This window comes from Pezoporus wallicus, unplaced genomic scaffold (genome assembly GCF_028554395.1).
Source record: "Pezoporus wallicus isolate ANWC-B61680 ecotype Strahan unplaced genomic scaffold, APGP_CSIRO_Pwel_v1 contig_8517, whole genome shotgun sequence".
In the NCBI taxonomy this organism is placed as follows: domain Eukaryota; kingdom Metazoa; phylum Chordata; class Aves; order Psittaciformes; family Psittacidae; genus Pezoporus; species Pezoporus wallicus.
In genome coordinates, this window is record NW_026635263.1 from 352,960 (window position 1) to 377,603 (window position 24,644).

The following is a 24,644-nucleotide window of genomic DNA, read 5'->3' on the forward strand; positions in this document are numbered from 1 at the left end:
GTCTAATGTGTGGGTCTTCTTAATGCTTGTGTTATTTTACTGTGTCTGTGTGTGAAATAAGGTACATGAGTCTTGTGCTTGTATATGAGTTTATGTATTACAGTTGTATCTGCTTGTTTCTACTGGAAGTAATATTTTACATTTGTCAACCTGTTCAAAGGTTCATAATGAAGAATTAAGTTATCTCCAATCCCTAGCTTGGTCAGTGGGATATCTGACAGTGGTTGTAGATTTTAGAACACATTTTTTAACACTTTTGATAGTAGTTTCTTTATTGCTTTTTATGCTACAGTAAAGTGAACTTGTTCAGCCTTAGTAATGAGACAAAATGTGAGTGAAGTTAAATGCCAAGCCTGCCAGTTTACAAAGCCTTGAAATGAGTTTTATATATAAGCTCATCAAGTAACTAAGCACTTACTCCAAGTGTGGATCAGTTCAGTTTTGCTGTTCTGTCTAAACAAATGTAATTTGCTTTTGTTTCTTCTGTTGGAATAGAGTGAAAGAACTGAAGGAAATCCTCTGCTTTTTGGCAAAGAGGCCTTGTTGGGGTAGTAAACTGGACTGGATATTTTGCTGTTTGGAATAGAGTTGTATCTTTGTTCTTTTTTCCCATAAGAGAGGCACAAGAGAAGTCTACAGATGGATTATGAATATTAAATTTATTACAATAACAGTTTACAGTACAAGGCACATACTGATGACTTAACAATTGGCTTGCAACACTTGTAACTAAACAGCTGCATAAATTAATACAGGTGCATCATGTACAAGTTGGAGGGAATACTTAGTTCTGTACAACTAAAACTCCGGTTTAATACTCTTTGCTTAAAAGGCAAATATGGTCCTAGTTTAATGGTTTCATAACTTCCTTCTTACTTCTCAGAATAAGGGGTAGGATGTTCTCATGTGATGGGTAAGTGAAGGGGAACTGAAGAGAAGGAATTGGGTGGTTTGCCTCAAGAGACTTCTAAGTGCAGCCCACTTGCTATCAACCTGCCAACTAGTTTTTGTACAAAACTGATGTTTAACATATGACTGCCTGTTGAACTACCTGGTAAATACTGGTTCCTCTAAATGTGTTCAGCTGGATATGTAAAAGGAAGGTAAAATCAATTGTAAAAATAAATCTGTTTCTCAATATACCAGCCACTGAGCTAAACAGACACTGACAAATGAACTTGTCAGCAGAAGATACAGAAAACTTGACACAGGTGTGCCATGTAACAAAAAATAAAGGGGGCTAACCTGCCTTGGAAGTTCAGCTTTTATAGAATGAAAACATGCATGCATTTAATGTTTGTGGTATTCAGGAAAAGATAAGCATTTTAAATCCACTTCTGGAGGGCTTCCTTGCTCCATTCCCATAAGCACCTCAGACTGGATTGTTCTAGTGAAAAGAGAGCAAAGATCTAACATCACCAGTGATCTTCTGGACTATTTGTTCCTAAAAATATTTCTCCTGTGTCTTTGCATGTCTGTCTTGCTCTGTTATCTCCAAGTGATTTAAAACTCTTTCACCCTCTGTCAGTACATCTGTACTCAGAGTGGTTTAGTCAACTGAGAGACCGTGCCCTGTTTTACACTGGCTGTTGCAGGACTGTATTAACATCAGGGCTTCTTGGCTGATTTTAGTCCACTAGAAAACTGGCATTTCTTAGGAGGTGCTAAAACCACCCAGAGAGACAATGTCTGTTGTGTATTAGTGTCTTAGAGTACAAATTAAAGATGCATCTTTTGCCATTTCAAATGCTGTTACAAAGGAATAACATCTATAGTGTTGCGCATGAAATAGGGATTTCTGCAATTGTTACTTTGCAAATTACTCCACTAGAAATAATGTTCCCAGTTTCAGTTTGTTTGCGAGGGTTGAAAGAGAAACTTTGGCTTCGAAACAGATAATGCTCCTATTTAACTCAACCATTTCTGTCCCCACCTTCACCCTTGCTAATAGAAGGCTGCAAAATGTCTGTTTGAAGAGATGTTTGCACGTGGGTGTATGAAAATGACCGAACATTGGAAGTTGAATTTTGGAGCTGGTTTGAGGAAGTGTGTGTGGGTTTGTTAAAGGAGCCTAGCATGAAACAGCATCAAATCTGGCAAAACATAGTCCATCTGTAAGATTTACCTATTTAAATACTTAACCCATTTAGGAGAAAACTCACTTATCAGTAGCTCACCACCAGTCTGAAGAGTGAAGGAGCTGGGTAGGGTTTTCTCCTTTACTTCCCACACTTAGATGGTGGATACATACCTCAGCATGTACCTCAGCAATCTTACATCTGTTACGGTTTGTTATTTTTTTTTATTATAATAGAAATATAATAAATAATAGAAATTTCTATTATAACAAAAAAAAATTATAAGAGTAATTTTCCTGATTGGTAACTTAATAATTAAATGGCATTCTAATATTAAAATGATTCCCAAACTGTTCCTGTTGTCCTTAAAATGGAGTCAGATTTGGAAACGGCTTTCCGATATACTTGAGGGATAAGCTACAAAAGTATCCTGTAACTGTACAGTAAGACACATCTGTTGTTTTCCTGTTGGCAGTGAAAGAACATGCTCCCTTCTTAAAAATAGTTCAGGTGCATTTTGTTTTTAGCTCCAAAAGAACAATCCTTGTCCCTTGAAGTTATTTATTCCCTCATTGGAGGTTGGGCTCCAGACCTAAAGTTAACTGAACTCAAGTCAGCAACTGAAGTGTAAGAGCTTCCTCCAGGAGGTGTCTGCACACCTGAGGAGACAAACCTTGGTGGAAGCAATGAAAATGTTTCAGAAGACAAAGACTCCATCACTGCTTTCTTCTGACGTGGCGAGTACTTTGTACTGATGTAACTCTTCAACAAGTCTCTTAATACCTGTGGCTATGAATGTATATATAACCTTAGTTCTTACCTAAGTAGGCCACGAGGTACAAAAGAGACTTTTATCCTCTATTTTATTTTACTTGTTATATCTCAATGGTAGAGTGAAAATAGAATGCAGGTTTTTAGATAAATGATGCTTACTTGGGTTTATCCAAACTCTCATGTACCTGCAGCAGAAGTGCTGTCCTCCAGCTGACTTGGCAGTTGCAGTCAGCCTGAAGGACAGTTACATCTGGAGTGCGTGCATCTGATATAGAGAGGTTTGTATGTGCCTGAAAGTTAATTCGTGTATTACTGCCTCAAAATGTAATAGAAATAGTTCTGATGAGAATCAGTCCCGCTGAACTCTACCCAGCTTCTTGTTAAAACAAAATTCACCTCCTTTTCTTCTTGAGGATGAAACCCAAATGTGATCACATTAGAATATGAGCTAATAAATCTTCAAAGTAGGTTTGTGTAGCTTGTTAAATGTACTATAGTCAGCTAGCCAACAGGAGTATTCTAAACTTCAGTTCTGTATGAGGAAGGAGTAGAAAGAGCCACAGGCTCCAGCAAATTGTAGGTGTGAAATAAATTAAAAACAAACTAAAAATGCAGAACAAAACAAAACTAAGCAAAGCAGGGAGGCAGATCTTTAAGATTACACTTTTTGGCATCGGAACTCAAAAATGCTCACTCTTGGCCTGTAGTTTCTTTGGGTGTGTTGGGTGAAGTAACCCGTGGTGAGTTTTTGTGGCTTGATTGGGTCTAAAGGAAAGTGAAGCCTACCACATTACAAAGAATGCTTTTGTAGTGCTTACTACATAAGGAAGAACAGACACTGGTAATGAAAAGGAGGATAATGCCACCAACCGTGTGTGCTGATGTACGCAGAGCTGCATATGGTGCTGCTCAGAATCCTCAGTTTCCTCTTCCTCTCTACTTCACTACAAACCTATGGGTATGCTACTTTTTTTGGCTAGTTTATAAAACCCTGTGTTACTTGAGTCATACATTTATGGCTATCAGAAATATCTTTGTATTTTTCAATGTAGTTTAAGCAATTAGAACCTTAAAAGCGAATACGACATTGCCCAGTACAAACGATCACATTGAGAAAGATACAGGAGCACTGCCACAGACTTGGGATTCTACACCTAATCCTACCCGCTGATACTTGTCCTTTAGTGGCTTACTCAGCCATGCACACTTTCTGACAGCCCCAGAGCATGGAGTAGTGGTATTCTCATGCACACAGACAGCCGTGTGTTCCCAGTATGCGTTGGCTCTCTGTCAATTCAGGCTGGTTAGAAGTGCACTGGAGATTTCATTGAATTGCTTGGATATATGTGCTGGAGGCACTGTGTTTCCAGATGCTTGTTGTCAGTGATGCCATCTCCGTGGAAAACTCCTCCATTTCTTGTCTTATCTGGAAACTGAATTCTTTGGGGGGGTGGGGGAGAGGATGAGGAAAGTCACATTTTGTGCTCCCCCCAGGTTAGCTTATACTGCATTCATGCGGATGTCTCCAAAAGGAATTTCTGTAGCTGTTTCTGGAGTAATGCTTTTCAGAATACGCTGTTGGAGAGAAATCAGTATTAGAAATCAATTGATTTTAGAGGTAATACATAATGTGACAGCCATTTGGAAAGAGATTTATAATAAGATATGAATTTAGTTTGAGTTACACCTCATGAACTACAACGCAAGGATGTTTCAGGCTTCTTTCATCTCAGCACTATGAAGATACAAGGTGCTACAGAAGTACACAGTATTGTTTTTGTTTGCAACATATAATTTGAACCAGTGTGACGGAAGTATTAATGCTTTAGGACTTTGCAGTTCACTTGGATACCCTGAGCCAACTGAACATACTACTTCTGATCTGGTAATTACATAAATGTAAATCCCAAAAATGCTGTCACAGACTTGTGACAGAGCATCATCGTTACCTCCTTAAATGTTCCTGGTGTGATGACCAACCGATAGACCATGTAGATTGGAATGAAGATGACAGAAGAGGTTCCTATGCAATAACCCACTACTGTGGTCCAGTAGGGATAGTTATAATCAAAAAGCCGTAGCTCAGGAGGGTTGGACAGGAAGCTGCAAGTGACAAACTGGGAAAGGAAAAAGGGGAAAGTGTGATCGTTCCATCTGGTATTTTAATGGCAGACACTTACTTTAGCAATTCCAGATCCCAGCATAGCATTGAACTAAAAATCACGAGTAGGATTAAAAGGTTGTCAGTGAAAAAAATCCTAAATGACATTAGTATGGAATTTAAAAAAAACAATCAACCAACCAGAAACCCAAAACTAAAGAACCCCCCAAACCACTTCTGGATATCCAGACTTTCCTTCAGGACGTTTAAAGGAGCTCGAGTGCTTCAGGGTTATAGCCCAGCCAGGCGCTGAAAGAGCCAGGTAAAAAGACTCCCATGAGTTACTTATTCCGTAAATACACACGGATGTGTCTGTTGCCTGAGAAGCATTAGAGACACAATTCAGGACCACACTTGTACATTTAAAGGAAAAAAAAAAGATGTTAGATGGACAGAATCGGATTGATTGATACCAGTGCACAGAATTTCATCCAGTTGCCCTTCTATCAAGCTCTATAACTTGATTCCAGCAAAGGATGCCTTCCAGAAAGGTCTCATCTTAATTTTAAGCCACCAGAAATGGGACGTGTAGAGTTTCCCATTGCCACTTGTCCTACATTTAATTATGATCAGTGTCAATTCTGTTTAGTCTGAATTTAACTCACAGCCCCTGTAGTGGTGCTTTATGCTGTTCTTTATTGGGTTGTAGCCCCTTTGAATACTCTTTCAAACACTGTTAAGAGTACTTACCTGTGGTAATCACATTGGCTGTCAGTTTTCTCTGTGATAAGCTATACAGATTCTATTTTTTTTCCACTGTTACTTATTTCTACACAGTTTAGCTTTTCTGTGATATTTTTCCAGAGCATTTCAGTTCTTCAGTAGCTTTTACAACTGTTAATACTAGTTTGGATACAGCATTCTGGCATCAGCTCGACTGATGCTGTTAGATCGCTTTCCAGTGCATAGCCTTCATGAATGAAAACTGTCTAGTGAAACAACAAATACTTTTAGTTGAATATCACACGAATAATATTTGTGACTAGCATTGGAAGGACATCTGATTCTATCATCAGAGTATCAGGATTAACAGCAAAATTTCCATACAGAAATAATGTGCTGCCTTCTGGGCTTCCTTTAGTTTAGTTTAGTTTCCGCGGAGAATCCAAATGGCTCTGCCTGCTAACCCCATCACCAGAGCCATGTTCCTCCCTGTTTGTTTTACTGCCTTAGGATCACAAAGAGGACAGGAGTATAAAAATTCTTTGTGGTGTCACCCCAATTTATAGCCTTTTCTTCCCTTCTTTTTCTAGGGGTAATAAAATGGTAATCTGTTAATGATGCATTGATCATTACAAGTGTTTGGAGTTCACTCTGTAGGTCTTACACCTACATTCTGTGCTTTATAACCTCCAATTTGACCTGCTCTGCTCCTGCTACGGCTAGTGGCAATAAAAGAGAGCGTGAACTAATTTTGGATCAGGAAATGAACACTTTATGTTAAAATGTTATCGATAATCCTGCCAAGTCAAACACTGGGACAGTGCTTCCAACTCAGAATTACAGATCTATAAAGGTTGTAATTAACTGCTGTAAATTCTAAGTGGAATATTCCAGTGTTGTCAGTCAGCGGGTGCTGAGGCAGTATATTTACTTATCTTGGCTTTCCTCCCCAGGCAGTATATTTTATCATCATCTCTTATTGCCTCATTTTGCTGAGGTAAACATAAAGCAACAAACCAGAGTAACTTTGTTCAGCAGAGGGGTGGAGAACCCAGTCTTACTAACAAAAATCCTTAAAACAGTGATTTAGTAACAAGACCTTGCATTGGATTTTTCACTCTTTGAGCCTTTTTGATTTAACAAAAAATGCTACTGAAGACCTTCACCAGAAGATTCTGTAATTAAGCTTTTAGAAGTCAAAGGAGCAGCATTGCTCAGTGGTCATTTTCTGGTGCTGGAAAGAAAAAGCTATAAAGAAAACTCACCAAAAGGAAGATGGGACTAATTGCTACCCAGCAAACTCGCCAGTACCAGCCTGGGGCAGAGCCTAGCATTTCTTTCACGTCATTGCAAAACTGGGTGATGCCTGTGGAGACAAGTGGGAGGAGAGTGGTAACAACAGATGTAAGTCTTGGGCAAGTAGATGCACAGCATTTTGTATACACAAGTAAATCTAGACTCCATCATGGAAGACTGTTTTGTTTCTGTAAGTCTTAATTATATTAAATCCTTAATTCTGCATTACCGCTCTTGTTGCTTTTAGATGTCTGTGTACTCACGTCAGAGAACAGTTAATTCTCATGGATTTAGTAATCAGTGAGTTTGTAAACTTTTTCTGGAGACACCGGTGATCTTGTCTGCTGAACAGAGGAAATAGCAGGCTGCAGCAGCTCAGCCGGCTGGGTTAGCACTGCAAATGGGTCAGCATGGCAATAGGCGTACCATAGAACCAGGACACAGCGACCGCTTCCAGAAACACGACGGTTAGGACAGCCGGCCCCGTGGCGTATTCCTCAAACAGCTTTACCACGTATGCACCTCCCTGGAAAGGAGACCACATCATCAGGGAACCGAAGATCCAGTGACGGGAATCTGCTCATACTGCTCTTCATTATTGCTTCCACCTGAAGCAGAGCATTCCCAGATGGGTCACTGAGTTCTGTCACTGCATGGCTGGTCCTGGCAGTGAACTCCCTGAGCGTGCTGCTGGTCTGCTCCCTCCCTATGAACCAGTGGGGCTGCCACGCAGACGAGTTAAAGCTGAACCCACTGGCAGTTCTAGCTGGATTTTAAGGAGCAATTGGGATTTGATGGGGGTTGATGGGATGGCTTTTTGCGTGCCTTCTCTGATGGCATCTTCTTTCACCAATATGAGTCACAGTTACCAAACACCAAATAACTATGGTGTTACTTTGCTTTCTTTGGGATCTAGAATCATGAAAGAGAAGAGCATTGTGTCTTGGAGAGGAGCTAAGTCTATTTGCAGCAAATGCCTTAAATGAGAAGGAAGTTGCACATAAAAGAGCAAGTGGAGTGAAATGTGACACAAAAGCCAAGTATTTTTACTTCTTCCATATGATCATTGAACTCATTACTCAGAATTGTGCTTCTTGTGAAAATAGCTCCACAGGGACTATTTGGTGTGACTGATCCTGATTTCTGGCCTGATTTTATGAGGAAGATGCAGGAAATCCGTTGCTAGAAATTTTTTGGAGAACAGCAGCAGGCAATCACAGCATTTTCTAGCAGATGTATGTTCAATTAAAAAAAAATATTTTAAACATTGCAAAAATTAGAATAACAATATCATTTTTAAACATGGGGCTTTGGAGAACAAGAAGTAAGCCACATAGAGAATGTGGAAGGTTGCCTGTTCCTGGAGCAGCTGGAAGAGCAGCTGCATCAGTTCTGATGTGGAGCACATCAGAGTTGTGCTGAATTGCAAAAGGATCACTTTGCAGCACATTTCCTAGTGAGATTTACTGTTCACATTTCACTCCACAAACACATTTCTAACGCATAAAGAAAACAGGCTGGAGATTTAATCTGATTCCTTGAAACTCTCTTCAAAGATGTCATTAGCAGGAACCTGCCAGTGAGGAAAACTGAGGAGTGGGTGAAATACTTACAAATGTCAGGGTTGCTAATGACCCCAGGAAGCAAATGATGATCAGACCAAGGACAAACAGTTCCCTGCGCTTGCTCCAGACATGCGGGAATTCATCCAGGACTCCAGTAATCACTCCCTCTAGTCCTGCAAACTGAAAAGCATGGAAAAGTCACTGGAAAATAGAGGGCAGTGTTACCTGCCTTGAAGTATGTTTCAACGCTTAAAGGAGCTTTAAAGCATTGGAACAGTGGTGCTTTATTCTGCCTGTGGAGTTGTGTAACTGCTGTTTAGACAGGCTTCAGAACTTTTAAACTCTTCAAGGTGGGGATTTAGTCTTCATGGATCTGTAGGACATGCCTACCATCCAGAGGAAGCGCTGTATTACAAGGAATAGGGTGCCAGTAAGTTGTAGGTGGCTCAGGAGAATCAAGATTGCGAAATCGCCTGAGTTCAGCCTTGCTGGAAGGAGTTACTAATTTCCACAGTATGACACTGACAAGTTGTTTAATTTTATTTAAGCCTATTTAGGTAATGCCTGCTGTCTTACAGAAGACACATGGAGATGCCAATCCTGCTTTAAACCCTTTAGTGGCGGTGCAGTATTTGTAATTCTGTTTCCTCTGATGCTGGCAAGAGTGATGCTATACACCAGGTACCCAAGAGGTTCACTGCCTTGCACTGCTGTGTACTCACCGTGCTGTCTAATCCCAGCGTGAGCAACATCAGGAAGAAGATGATGGCAAAGAAGGTGGAAGCAGGCATATTTGCAATGGCCTCAGCGTACGTGATGAAGAGGAGGCTGGGTCCTGATATTAGAACAGGATAACTGTTAGCACGCTACTGCTGTGAGGAGGCTATTCTCAACCTAGAAGATTATATTCTATCTTAGAAGCACTTTGAGAGATGTGCATATAAACGTAACCTACCAGTATCTTTGGCAACCTCTGATACATCTTCATTCCTCATCTCGGCCATGTATCCCAGCACGGTGAAAATGACAAATCCAGACACAAAACTAGTCACACAGTTCACGGTGCTGGTAACCAGAGCATCTCTGCAACAGAAGACCTAACTCGTGTCAGGGAATCGGCATCTGCTAGAAAGAGGGGTTTACTACAGATGGGGTGAGTTAGTGTTCTGGATGGAGTCCTAGGAAAACTAGGGGAATACAGGGGAAAAATCAAGCAGTAGATTTGAAAGAAAGAAACATAACCCCCAACCCCAAACTCTAAACGGTTGCTGTAACATCAGTCTGACACTGGGTTGAATGCTGGATGTATGCTGGTGTTTTAGAAAAATAGGATTTACTGTAAGAATATTAAAGAATTGAAAATTTTATTTTATACAAGTTATCCAATTTTATTCTGTCCAAGTTATAAATAGTGCCTTTCACCAGCACTGGGTTTCTTTTCCTTAAATAGCCACAGTTACATTTTTAAATTCAATTTGACTTATAGAATCAGGTAGAACTCACTGGTAGCAGTTGTTATGGAACTTGTTGTAGCTGGCGTAAGCCAATAGGACCCCAAAACCTGGACCAAGGGAGAAAAAAATCTGAGCTGCTGCATCCACCCAAACCTGAAAAATAGTGAAGATCAAGGGAAAAAATGACACAAACCAGAGTGAATGAGTTTGGCATATTCAGAATATCCCTTAGCCCTACAAAACTCCGTCTCACTAGTCTGCCTGTATTCCTACTCCTGATGTAACACACATTTTGTTAAGAAAGCATGTTGGAATGCAAATATTTGTCATAGATCTGTGAGAGTTGTAAATATCCACTGTCATTTTAGTGCTTATTCAGTGCTTATTGTGTCTCTACACTGTCTCGAGTGCTCACTGGTAGTTTCACTCCTGACAGCATCTGAGATGAGTTCACAGTGATTTGCCTGCAACCAGTTTAACATGAGAACTTCCTATCCATGATTTTGCAGTAGGCTTGGCCCATCTTCCTCCAAACTCTGTGTGTCCTCCAGGCTGCCTAGTAGATCATCACTGCCCAGACTTTTCCTAGATATATGGAAATGCATTTGACAGTGTGGGAGCAGTTCTAGTCCTCGGGACTCAGATACAAGTGTGATGATCTCATTATGAAATGCCTGTTGTACTTGAAAAGTGGCCACAGCCTTAATGAGTAGTGTTCCTAAAGTACAGTATCAGGCCTGTTTCCAAAGGTGAAAGTCCTCATTCATTTATCCTCTTTTGACTGAACCATGGAGTTCATTACATCTCATTTCTAATATTCTCTTCCATCGTATGAGGCCATCCCGTATCACCCACAGACAGAGCTCTGTCACCGTCCAGCACACAGATTGTGATCTGCTGTCCTCACTTCAGATACAGCCAATACAATATCAATGCCCTTTATTGCTTTTTCTGAAGATGTGGTCCCTTATTGGAGATGCTGCTTTATCAGAGACTGGTGTCTTTTCATTTCCTTTTCATTCACAACTCTCCCTATCAGGTGGGCAGCAGCAGACTTGCAAACATTAGAATTTGTAATCTTTATATTTGTAGTATTTATTGCTTTGGGCTTTTTCCATCACCCTCCTCACTAGACACTTTCATAGGCAGTGAAGTAAGTGTAGCCTAGAGCCTGATGGACCACTTGTCATCCACAGAGTTCAAAGCTGAATCAGATATTGGAATGCCTGGGGTTTGTTGGTTGCCACAGTCTTGTCCTCATTCCTTTCTTTTTGAATCTTGGTGGTCTATGCAGGCCTAACTGATTTATTCCTCCTCTACAGGCACTTAAATGCATTATGGTCATATTTTAGTTGGTGGCTACAGAGTTTCCTTGGGCTTATCTGCCAGATCTTGTCTTGGAGGTTGGAAGTTACCACTCTGGTAACCAGCACTATTTACTGTATAAATACAGGCAACTGTGGACACTTGGGCTGCGGAAAAGCCTGCCCAACTGTGTAATGATCCCATTGCAGCCAAAAATCCTGCAGCTAGAGTTGTTGTTAGGGCTTAGGAAACTCACTTTGCTCAGTGTGGCTGTCAAAGATCAAGGGATTTATTGCAGTGTAGCAGCAATCACAGCTTCTTGCTCAGTGTCACCATTTTCCTGGTGAGAAATTGTTCAGTGGCTTGTTTTCCATCTAATCACATCACTAACTGTGTTCAGCCCCTGTCTGGGAGCTCTGCTCTTAGTTCAAGCTGAGTTGATGGTGGATACTAATCTTTAAAACATCTTTATAATTATAGAAAGAATAGCGTGACTTTAAACAAGAGCATGAAGCCGGGCTTGTAAGCCCACACCAAGACATATGTTTACTCACGCTCTGAGCTGAAAAGAGACATTGAAGTGTATACATGCTGATGGCAAACAGCAAATCTCTACCCTTTTGTAATGGTTTTTTACCTCAGTGGCCAGGAGTTTCTGCCAGTCAGGTTTCAAGTAGTAGAGGACTCCTCTCCAAGCCCCGGGCAATGTTGCACCTCTCACAAGCAGGATAAAGAGTATGATGTAAGGGAATGTGGCAGTTACCCACACCACCTGTGAGAGGAAACAGGAACACAGTGTTTGCCAGGAGTAGAAAGTTAACAGTGATAATGAGTTATTATAGCTCTTAGCATTTGTAACATCCTCATGTGAGCTTCTTCAGAGGATCTGTGAACAGGCAGCTTGCACATCTATACCCATGCTTTCCCTCAGCAGAGTTGTTCTGGTCCAGAGAACAGTGGTGTGATTTACTGTTGTTACATATTACTTGAGTAACAGTAGCAGTCACTCCACACCAAGTGCTTTCCAAATCCATAAGCCTCTAATCCCTGTCATGAAGACAATCTCAGATCATTCTGTCAAGTTACTTGGCTCATTTAGAACTGCTGCTAGACTATACTGTACCATGTTGATTCATCTTGCTTTCGCATTCACCTTGCCAGATGTTTTGACCCCTTTCCAGATGCTGAAGTATACAATGGTGAAGATTAGCAATAAACAGAGGCTCAATTGCCAGCTAATGCCTCCCAGGTCGTCCAGCCCATCAGACCTGTGCACCTGTAGAACTTGGCGTCTGAAAGAGGAAAGAAAAACACAAGTATAGATATTTTTTAACAGAAGCTGATGTTAAGTCCTGTACTGTCATCTGAGCATTGCAGGTAGTCGTAGGGCCTTGAAAAGTAGCCTTCAGTCATGTCTTTTTATCTTTTAACTAGTTAATGGTGCAACAGTGATGATAAATGATAAGTGATGACAGTGGTTTGGACCCCTTTATCTAGAATACAGAGTACCCTCCCATACACCCTAAGCTTACACACACCTACAAGTAAGTATTCAGTGATCTGAATACTTCAGAAGAGGGTCCCATTAATAAGGAGCCCTCCTCCCCCTCCAAACTACATATTCCACCAGTCTGCCTGATATCACCATCCTCACTTACATGCACTTACGTATAAAATTCTTCTGCAGGAGAGATGGAGTGTGGGGACCAGCTGACATTATCCTTGCTGAAGTAGTTTGTGCAGTTGCCTGTGTTCCAGGCATTTGTGCAGCTAGTCCATGGCAGCTCCGTCGTGAAGGAGGAGATGAGGTAGTAAAAGGCCCAAGCCATAATGGTGTTGTAATAGGAGGCTACGTAAAGGTCTATTATACAGATGGCAAAGCCAATTCCTAGTAAGGCAGGAAATAATTACATGAAGTAAGTGTAAGTTTTAGGCCAAAAACAAAGGGAAGGAATTTGTTACCATATCAACTACAATTAGTAACTGTCTAAGGCAGCTCTCAGGAGGTATACTACCCTCTCAAGTATTTACAACAGTGGAATTTCTTGTGGCTTCAGAAACATTCAGGCTCTGATTCCAAAAAAGCATCCTTAAGCAAGACAGGACACGCTTATATAGGGTTTTCTTCCATCTGTTCCCAAATTCCTGGAATTTAGAAATAGGCGTCTTGCACTCTCAGTAAATAAGAGACAGGACCAGAGCTTCAAGCCTGGGAGCAAGAGTAAATGAGCATATGGGACAGGCCCATTTACTCAAAGAGACTCTATGGTAGGACAGCAATTGACAGACCAGGCTGAAGATAGGGAATCATTTATTTGTAACAGAAATAGTAGATCTGTATGCTTTCCTGGTTTGAACTTCCCCTTGGATTCAGGAATGTTGCACTCTATGAATTACATTTTCTGTTTATTATTGAGTATTTCCAGGCTTGGGTTAGAGAACGTGGACCCAGTGGTTATCTAATCAGTTAGACAGTTGCATGTCATACATACATATGAGAGCACACACGTCTGCAAGTGGACATAAAGCTTTATGAAAGCTTTCTTTGTAAAGCCAAATTCTTGTGTAGAACAAGCCTTACTTTGCTTTAGAAGATCTTAATATTTATTTAAGAAATTGCACCTTTATAGGAAACTCTTCCAGTTACTCTGGAAGTCCCCAGTATTTTCCCATTCCCCTTCTTTACCTTTGAATATAGGACATATTTTTCTCCAAATTGAAATACACCCATTCCTGTGGTACTGTCCTAGTGCTAGTTCCATATAGAAGAGAGGAATCCCTCCAAAGATGGCCATAATTGTGTAAGGAATGAGGAATGCCCCTGCAAGAAAGAAAGCAGGTTATTGTAACTCTACATAGGGCTTCTCTTCCAACAGTACCAGCACTCCATACACAAGAATTCCTTTTATCCCACAGGCAAAATGCATACCCCCTTCCTAGCCACTGTGCCACACTGAATTACCATGGGATTTCTCATAAGAGTAACTACTTAGTAAAGTGAGTAACAAGCAACATTCAGGCCAAATGTCTCGCATTTCTATAGCAAGTATACATAGGATTCACCAAAACTGCACTGGCTACAATGAATTACAACTGTGAGAGAGGTGGGCTACAGGTGAAATAATTTCTTCAGTAAAATGCCTTTGTTACATCATGGAGACAAAAGTCCCTTGCAAGATCTCCTTGATTAGATTTATGATTTGGCTGATACATCAGTGAGTTGAAGGCTTTGCATTCCTCATGAGCTGGTTTTGACATGTTGGTTTATCTGATTCTAAAATACTCCCTGGGACAGGGGTTGAGTCTGTTCTCTTGGAACATGGTTCTGTACCCAACTGGCTCTTGGCTTCTGTTTGTACTGACATTTTAGATCTTGCTTACTAGTTTTCTTCCATGTTAATATCTAGCTCTTCTATTCCAGTATTTAGGTTTTCCAATATGCTTGCAAAGTAATTTTCCCTTTGCTGTTTGTTATGTACGATACTAAAATAAGCCACTAACCCATCCATTTACAAGCAGGAAGTTCAGCATTAAGGAACAGCACACAGAACTAGTCACTGACCTCCTCCGTTCTGATAGCATATATACGGAAATCTCCACACATTCCCCAGATCCACTGCATAGCCAATGACAGAGAGCAGAAAGTCAATTTTTTTACTCCAGGTCTCTCTGTCTTCCAGCTCCATCAGCTGCTGCTGGCCTTCTGCTCCGCAGGTGGTGGAAGTGGTGGTTGTAGTGGTGGTGGTGGCTGCTGGGGCAGTGCACTGGGCATCCTCTGCCTCTCCCATGCTGTTGCAGGGAGCAGAGCTCTGCCCCCCTGAATAACCATTTGAGATCGGAGCTGCCTGCCCTTTATCACCCTGGCTGGGATGGACTTTGTTGCCATCCTCCACCAGCCGCAGGGCAGATTTAGGGTTCCTGACCAGAAGTCCATTCTCTTTACAGTCTTCTCCTTTGTTACAGTCTGAGGCATCTTTCTTGCAAGTCAGTGGTTCAGTCTCTTTCCCCGTTGCCTTTTTTTCCATTTTCACCAGGATTTGTTCCAATCACTTGCACACAGACAGCAGCAGAGTCCCCTTGTGGCTTGTCTTCCCACACTTTTATTCCCAGCCTATTCCCAGCACTTTTAGAACTCCTCTTCCATATTTAAATCCATCACATTGAAGGCACAAACACCATCTAAGAAATGAAAATAGTTAAAAATCCATTACAGGGCTTATTGATGCTGTAACTTTTAAGTTACAACTGAGAGATTCTGTAATTAAAATACTTTTGGAAGTAATGAACCATCACAGCATGCAGTGTGAATCATTTAGCAGATAATCCAGGATATTCAGTACAGAGAAAGGAAGGAAGCAGTGATCCTCTCCTGCAGCAGAAGCTGCTGTACCTGGTTTATAACCTCTCGGGCAGGTTTGCTGGACTTTGTGCATCGTTGGCAGGCACAGTCCCACTGTCTTCTGGTACCACGTTCCCCTCTGAACCCTGCTTTCACGCCCAGGGAGGCTGTGGGACTCCCAGGTTGCAATACTGAGGGCAGAGTTTAGTGTGGCTTGTGTTTTCAGTTTCATAAGTTCATCCTGTGTCTTACCCACTCATCCTGTGGCAATTTCTAGGTTCACCCAGTATGAAGGGAAAAGAATTAGTGAAACAAATTTGACGTAACAGTGGATATACAAATTACATTTCAGGATCACCTCTCTTCAGAAATTCCACAGGTTCTGCTCTGTTTAGCAGCACACCTAGAAGGTTTAAATGGAAGTTGAAGTAAGTATTTAAATCTCAGTTGTTTTGCATCAAACTGACTTTTGAGGCTGTCAGCACTAATAATAGCAAGGAAAAAAGATCAGAAAACTTCAATTTGATTGTTTTGAGTAAGAGCTGATGTGTGGGTTTAAAGGACAAGAATTGTCCCCAGTTTTATTTAAATCCTTGGGGAAATAAAGGCAGCTTTCCATTTGGATCTGCTAACACTGTGGTTCCAGCCCCGGGAAGGGCAGTGGGTACAACTGCAAAGAGCAGACTCTGGGAGAACCCCTGGCTATCCCAGCCCTCTTCATGTGGGCTGGGAGCCTAACACAAGCAAAACGAACCATCCCCAAATAAAGAAAGTGCACAGCACAGATTTTCCTTTAGAACAGAAAAAGAACTGTGGGCCAGTGGGTCAGGTTTTGTTCTCTGGTCGTTTGTTAGGGAAGTCAAATGCCCTTAAAAAAAGCATTAAAAGCTGCCTTTACTCTTGAAATGGGAGCTGATTCTCTGTGCTGCAAATTCCCTGGGGCAGTAACCTTGCTTTATAGCGAGCAAAGCCTTACACAAGCTACACAGATTATTATAATTACATCTAATTTTTCCTTTCAAATCCTTTTACCACCGTGAACAGCATTGTCACGTGCTAGCAGAAGAATAAGCATTACTTTATTTCACTTACAACCATTCGGAAAGAATTTGCTCATTGCTTTCATCCTTGCGCAAAGACAGTTTGTTAAACCTCTTCCTAAATACTTATCAGAGCGAGCAGAAAGAGAAGGAAAGCTATCGAGCTGCAGAGTAAACAGGAGGATGGTCCTGAGGTGAAAGTCACTTGAAGGTGTTTATGACGTTCAGAAATACCTAGTTCTTCAGTTCTTCTTTTCATCATATAGCAAGCAGTGCATCATTAATGCTGACTTCTTAGAGCAGTACTTTGCTACCATTAGTTAATCATCCACAAAGACTGAAACATCTTCAGAGTTCCAGAGAAAAATACTACTGAGAAGAACAGGAGTTTCTGTTTTACCTGTGAGGCTATAAAATCTGAATGGCTTTGGAGTCTGAAACCATCCCAGAAAAGCCTATGTAGATGAGAACAGTCCTACCACCACTGGAGGTAACATAAGAATCCTAGGAAAGGTCACAGCCAATCCTGCTCTCCTATAGAGCATGTTAAATAAGGTAGGAACATGGAAAAGTAACCTGAGCCCTTATGGACTTTACACCTCTTACTCATAAATGGGAAAGTAGTAAAGGATGTTGATTTAGCTGCATTATCTCATGAGGCTGAGTTTTCCATACCTGAGACTTAAACCCTTACTGTATTTGTGAAACACTTCATTTCTGCACATAAATACTTCTTGGTGCTTCCTTTACAGAGGAGAGGTCATGGAATGTATTGTTGATTTGCTGGATCTGTGACAATCAAGACCGTTGTCTTATCCAGCTCTAAGCTCCTTCTGGTCTTCTGCAGACCACAGGGAAGAAATATCACATTATTTGAAATATTGATGTAGAATTTTCAGTAGTTCAGCCTAAAATATGCAAAATTATGTGGGAACTTTTGGGGGCTTCAGCTGGAATTTGAACTATTCCCTGGGAAATCTCTGGAGTGACAGACTCAACAGCAGTGTTCACAGGGGTATAGTTGGCACATGAAAACACAGCATTTAGAGAGTCAGATCTCATTACAGCGTAAGAACTGTGGGAGAATGGACTTTTTCTCCCTCTTGTTACAACTCAAACAAAAAAATATCTGTAACTGCTACAAACAGCACAAACAGCTGCAGAATTGAAGCTCTTGGGGCTGAGAAGTGTGTTAGGATCACTAGGGAACATACCCAGGGGAAAATTACACCAATAGCGAAGGATTTTGCCCTCCATTTCATCTCCATGCACCGATCCTTCAGTAGTTACAGGTGCTAGAATGATGATAGTGACTGATGTAAGAAAGGGCAGTTTGTTACTTATTTTCCATCTGAGCTGTTGCAAAGGTTGCTCTTATATAAATTCACATTGGCTTCTTATCGCCAGCATAATCTGCTACAGAAGAAGAAAAAGCAAGCTCGCTGTGTCTTCATTTGGTTGTGATGTGATGTGTCTTTGCTCCTCTGAGCAGTCCTAAGTGTGTGCACCTTCTGTCCCTCCAGTAGCTCTGAACAGAGACTCTGGAGTGAGCTTAGAGGAGCTCATGGAGATGCTGCAAGAGAAGGCTCCTGAAGGGGAGACCTTAGAGCAGCTCCAGTGCCTAAAGGGGCTGCAGGAAACCTGAAGAGTGGCTTTGGACAAGGGCCTGCAGGGACAGGCCAAGGGGAATGGCTTGAACCTGCCCAAGGGGAGACTGAGATGAGCTCTTAGGCAGAAGCTCTTCCCTGTGAGGGTGCTGAGGCGCTGGCACAGGTGCCCAGAGAAGCTGTGGCTGCCCCATCCCTGGCAGTGTTCAAGGCCAGGTTGGACACAGGGGCTTGGAGCAAGCTGCTCTAGTGGAAGGTGTCCCTGCCCGTGGCAGGGGTTGGAGCTGGATGAGCTTTAAGGTCCCTTCCGACACAAACCAGTCTGGGATTCTATGATTATTCTAAAGGCCAGTTTTCTTTTCCTAATGCTGTGCTGTCCAGGAGCACAGGAGAGGTGCCAGCCCTGTGAACTGCATTCCTCCCTAGTCAAAGAGTGACAGAAGAAGAGCAACCCTCAGCCCTGCTCCAGGGAAGCATCCTCTAACACACAGCACATCCTCCACAGCTATTCCCTGCTTTGCTTGCTTGCTGAAAACACTAGGCTGGCTAATTGAAGCCATATGTTCCTACGAGCTTGGCTGGAGCCACCAACGCAGTTCACATCAGCCAAATATTAATTAAATTATCATTTTTGGTTACTCCCACTCGAGCTAAACTCGAACCAGCACTATGGATGTCAAAGCCCTCTATGCCCCTTGGTGCACAAACCCAACTCCTTTGCCTCTATCAAAGCAATCCTCAAGGAACATCCATCCCTGTCCTGGGGCCCGGCTCCTCCCTGAGCTGCACAACCGAAGGAGCATCGCTTTGTTTAGTTCTTGAGGCACGCAGTGACCTCTCGTGGCAGTGTGGGAATCCCTCTCTTTTAATGTCCTGCCATGCAGTAAACCAAAATCCTTCTAGCGCTTCAAGGCAAAACGGTTTTCCTGTTCTCTGTGTTTTTTAAAGGAGCAGATTGATGTGTCCAGGAGATTAAGGCAATTACATTGAGGTACAGCAAATACCAGATGCTTCAAGGAAAGCAAATCTCAATGCCTTGAGTCACCTGGAGGATACTTTATTTGAGGTGGGGCAGCACTGACTTCCTGAATTCCTCAGCACAAGGGTTTGTTCAGCCTCACTCTGCGTGACTGCAGATTCATTGCTTGTCTCCAAACCATCCAATACATTCTAACTTGCAACATGTGGATATTTGCATGCATTTTGCATCATACAAATTACATTCTGTTTTCATGTGCTACTTTTATGAGCCAATGCTTGCTAGAGTGCCAGCTACTCACTGGATTACAGCAGTTCCTGCAGCAAAACCCATGTCTATCCCTCGCGCAGCTCCTCCATCTGCCCCACTTCTGCCCGTTCACATGCTAGCACTTGCAAAGAATTCAAGTGCTTTGAACTCTGAGACAAAAAGTTAACTCACCCTGCTGGCAAACAGAACCAAACATTATAACACATACCTGTTACCTTGACCTAAATCTTGGTTTTATCACAAAGTATTTAAGATGGTTAAAATTATGTAGCTGCTTGACTGCAGATTACACGTTGGAATAAAGGTGCTGTTCACACAGGCAGCTCTGTCTTTGCACAGGAGGGAGGTGACCTGGGTGACAGTGAGAACCTTGTAAAGATTGGTCCTTTTAACAGGCTTTTGTGGGCTGGTGCATCCCTGGTTTACTGCAAGTGTGGTGTGAAGGAGGTTTTGAAGGCCAGGACTAACCCTTTAATCAAAGTTATTCTGGGATAGCTCTGATGTGCCCATGCTGTGAGGAGTTGTTGGAAAATAAGTTTCAGCCAATTAAATCTTGAAACTAGATTAGGATTCATTTTACCTGCTGTGTATCATACACAAGCCATGCTTAGGGTTCATAATGCAAAAAAAATAAATGCCCTTTGCTTTTTGGCTGTGTTTGTATATACTGATGTCACTAAAAAATGAGCACCTAGGATATCCTTTTCTATCAGTTTGTTTCCTTTGTGAGCCAATAGCAAGTGTGACAGATTCCATTTCAGGTTTCAAAGCCTGATATTCATAAATACACAGTAGAAGATACAGACTCCCAGCTTTGGGAGGGCTGCCTGTAACCAGCAGTATTTGGTGCAAAGCAGGTGCAAGCTGATGTCTAAACTACCCTCAACAACAGAAAAATCATTTCTTCAGGGTTTTGGGTTTTAGCTATGCTTCTGCAGTCTAGTTGGATACAATCAAAACTGACTTTTGATACAGAGTGATCAAAACCCACTGAAATTAATGGCTCTAGTGAGCAGGTCTGATCCTGGTGCCAGTCATTTTAAGTGTAACTGGATTGGGTACTTCTGCACACCACTAATGGGTATTTTATAAGACACCTGCAACTTGTAGACGACAACTTAGATCCTATATCTGAGTATTTGCAGTTCTCCAAGGGCTTGCTTCTTACTAAAACAGAATAGAACTGTACTCAACAAGTAGTCCCACTGAGATAGTGGGAGAGTAAAAGGCTCTTACCAAGGTAAGAATGGCATAAGTAACAAACTGTCTCCAGTTAACTTGTGTATTCCCAGATAAGGCTAAATACAAGTAAGATGTGAAAATAATGCCTCTGAAAGGAATAGTATTGGGGGAATATAAACCTGTGCTGTGAGTTTTTATGTCCCCATCTTGTCCATCTTTCAGTCTGAAATTAAGAAGTCGGCAAGAAAGAGAATTTACCTTTAAAAATGTGTTGAGAAGACAGATGCTGTGTTGTAGTGGGAATGCTGCCAGATGGATGACATTTAAAAAACAGGGAGGAGGGGGAGAAAATGCATTTTGTGGCTCAAGTGGCTACATGTAGTGCAAGGAAACAGATAAGCACAGAGGGAATGCTATTCCCTTTGTATTCTTCCTCAAATTATTTATATAAACTTGAAGGAAAAGTCATAACAGAGCAAATATCACCAAATAGAGCAGAGCTCCTTAATGGAACTCTGCACAGGCAAATTAACAGGCATGGTGTTTGAAGTGAGAGACCTGTTTGCAGATGCAAGTCAAAGCCTGGCTGCATGCATGTACTTGTTTGTAATGTTTTGACCTAAAGGAGGTAAAGAAACAGTCACCATTGTTTCCAGATGATGTTTCTTTGAAGGAGATTTGTTAACAGCTATCTCTAAATTACAGCCCCTTTATACAGGCTCCAAGTTCTTTATGAAACACTTGTGCCACAGACAGGCTTCGTTATGTTGTGTAAAATCTATGATACAGATTGCCAGATCAACAGAGCTGCAGATACACAGTTTTGGAACAGAGTTAAAACACCAGCATCACAAAGGACAACAGGATACAGACTTAACATTTCTTTAGGCTCTTAATTCCTAATGAAAACTGGCTGGGTTTTATTTCCATGGGGGAAAGCAGGAAAGAGCTTAAATACACACCGTGCATTTCCTTGTGTGGGAATAATTTAGGGGGGTTATTAAATTCCAGTTTTAGGGCAGTTTTTCTTGATTTATATAACCATTTGCGATTCAGCACACCCTGTCCAATTAGAAAATGGACCACAACAGACACTTGCTTTATGACAAGTTTACAAAGTGCTCTCTGAGAAAACTACCATCAATTCAGTCATCGATAGCACCAGAAGATGAGGTCCAAGTGCCTGGACCTTCCCTGGTGAATGCCTGGCAGCTAAAAACCCACGTGAAAAAAAATCCCACAAGGCTTCCAAGAATCCAGATCCAGTAAATGCACGATCCTTTCCCCCCAGACTTTCTTACCACACCAAAACATGTTTTCCATGACTATTTATATATCCAGTTACATGGCATTCCTCACTTAAACTTCCATATTACTTGGCAAGCTAACCAGCAAGCAAGTTGTTTCAGCACTAAACATGATTGACTATAAATCTATATATGACATACTCTTCAGATTTATTACTGATAATAAATCTGTCCCATTGAGTTAGATAATTTACTGTGCTGGAACAGTTTACCTTTTAAAATAGAACTTTATATGGTTATTAAAACTTACTTTGTATAAAATAAACAATAGTTTGCATTGATTTCTTCCCTTCAGATTCTGCTTATTTTTCCTTATAGTTTAATGCCTTTCTGTAAACTTTAAATAAACTTCATGCTCATAATGCAGTTATGGGGACTGTGAAAACTGTAATTTCAGATTGTCATAACATGTTCTGCTGCAGGCATTTGACTCCCAACATTCATAACTGCTGGACAAGTGCCTGAGCAAGAGGGAGTAGGGCATCAGAGCAGCAGAAAAGCAAGAAAAAGCATTAAAGTTTTAAGACAAAATCAAAACAAACTTTCACCAAAACCCTTTGTTAGATGTACATTTCCCCAAAGCTACAGAAATACTCTAAGACCTTAAAAGCTGATTTAAAAAGAAGCAAAACGTAGCGTGCGCATTCTAGACTGTTATTAGTAGTTCAGACTTCATAACTAGAGCTGAAAGAGGCAATAAGGAGTGGAAGTTAATGAAGCTCTGCTATCTGCTTGCTTCAGAAGGTAAGCTCTGAAGACAGCGTCTCAAAGTCTGTCTAAATTCATAAAGTCCTCAGAAATCAGTGATAAAAACAACATCATAAAGTACCTGTCGTTTGGGTCGGCTTGAAGCACTTTCCTTGGAGTTATCCAAGCTCGAGTAACCTTCACCCACATTTACTTCGGTCTCGGGAGCTCAGCCTGTGGGCAACTCAGCATCTTGGGGAGGTTTTTGTACACCAGTCCCCCTCACATGGTCTGATTTCCAGATAATCTGCTGCCAAAGAGCTCTTGGAGAATTTTTGCGTCACTTTAGTCAAATAAACTTTATGTTTCACCAGGGCTGCAGCTCAGTTTTCCTCCTAGAGGTGGGTGGCTACATTTGCCTGCTCCGATCAGTTCAAAAGAGCAGGATCCAATGAAGGCAGAGGGAGAAGGAGGGAAGCTTTCCTGGTAAGGGACAGGTTTGCTGGCTCTTATTCCAGCTATAAATAACAGGATGGGGATGATGATGATGATGGAGACAGCAAACAGGGTGGAAGTTCTGAGGAAATCAGTAAATGACGAGTTTGCAGGTGGGTCTGGGAATTGAGGTAGGAAAAAAACTGGGATCTGATGACAATAAAATGGCTTGGAAAGAATAACTTCTATTGCTGAATATTTACATTATTTTAACAAAGAAATAAGGTTTAGTTGTGGTTTAAAGCATTCTTTACACTGATTCTTAGAAGCGCTTTGCTGCCTCGGTAAGCTCAACAAGTGATTTCCTTTCTTCCTGCTGCTCCTCAAAATCTCTCACTCAGCCTCTGACACATGCCGGGTCTCCAGCTTTTTCATCCAGGATTTCTTCATTCCTAGACTTTACCATGTGTTTATAAAGAGTCATAACCCACAAGTCAGTGAAATAGTGCCATGGGTTAGGCGACAGATTTGGGAGAAAACAAGTGGAAAAGCAGAATGGGGACAACTAAGAATAGCGGATGGTTGGAGCAGCAGCGGTTTTGCTGGAAGTTGTTGCCAGTTTTCAGAGCCTTGCTCCAGACAATTGAAAAGAAAACAAAGTCTGAGCACTGGAAAGCACTGGGATATAATTAGCACTTTCCTTTTTCTGTCTCCTGGTCCCTTAATGACAGCAGCAGGCAGGCAGCAGCGTGGCACTTGCACCATCTCAAGGATAGCTCAGGTATTGCAATCGTAGACACCAGCCACACATGGCTTAGAAGTTTTGGCTTTCCCGTTAATTCTTGTTGGCAAGGTATTAAAACCACTGTGTCAAATTAAGTTTGTGGCCTTCAGTTGTATCAGACATCCATTGATCTTTAAGTGGAAATAGCACTAAATCATCCGCTCTCTGCTGTGCTGAACTTCCCTTCTTTCCAAAATAAGCAGCTGTGGTGGTGTTAATCTCTGTTTAGCTGCCCCAAAGTCAGCGTCCTTGCAGCCTGTAATCAGTCACAGTGTCCCCCTGGTTGTCCTGTTCTGAAGGGTTTGCAAGGACAAAGGCTTGGTGCCTCACTCAGCCTTTATGAATGCTGAAGTACAGCCTCTGAATGCACCAGTTCCCATCTGTGGGTTAGCCCCTGTGCTTTGCATAGCAGGTTTTTTGCTTTCTTGGGATATGGGAGGAATCTGTGCCTTGCTTTCATGCAGATTGCCAGCTCACTACTGCTGGGAGATGGGAATGGATTTCCCAAACTCACTTTTTCTACTCTTTTACAAGAAAAATTCTCTTTACTTTGGCCCCTTCTTTACATGATTATGTGGGGGGTTTAAAAGTTTTACGGCATCATGACCTTTGAGGCTTTTTCTCTGTCTTGGTCTCTGCTTAGAGTAGGCTCTTTTAGCAAGACCTCAAACACTGCTGCACACCATTCGCCTTGGCCAACACTTGCAGTTAAATTGCT

General features: G+C 41.7%; 1 protein-coding gene across 2 annotated transcripts; it reads right to left on the minus strand.

The window, feature by feature from the left end:
- Positions 1–2,367: 2,367 nt before the first annotated feature.
- SLC6A4 (solute carrier family 6 member 4) lies at positions 2,368–23,340 on the minus strand. 2 transcript variants are annotated; one of them, XM_057415100.1, is made up of 14 exons: positions 22,850–23,340; positions 14,859–15,475; positions 13,983–14,117; positions 12,965–13,184; positions 12,450–12,588; positions 11,934–12,068; positions 10,041–10,144; positions 9,493–9,620; positions 9,260–9,372; positions 8,586–8,717; positions 7,399–7,498; positions 6,942–7,042; positions 4,802–4,969; positions 2,368–4,427 (listed from the first exon to the last, which is right to left on the minus strand). In XM_057415100.1, exons 2-14 carry the CDS (start codon positions 15,319–15,321, stop codon positions 4,353–4,355), a joined length of 2,013 nt encoding a protein of 670 aa, XP_057271083.1. In that variant the 5' UTR covers positions 15,322–15,475; positions 22,850–23,340; the 3' UTR covers positions 2,368–4,352. The 2 variants fall into 2 exon arrangements, with proteins under 2 accessions (XP_057271083.1, XP_057271094.1); XM_057415111.1 differs by lacking the exon at positions 22,850–23,340 and adding an exon at positions 20,972–21,929.
- Positions 23,341–24,644: the final 1,304 nt, after the last annotated feature.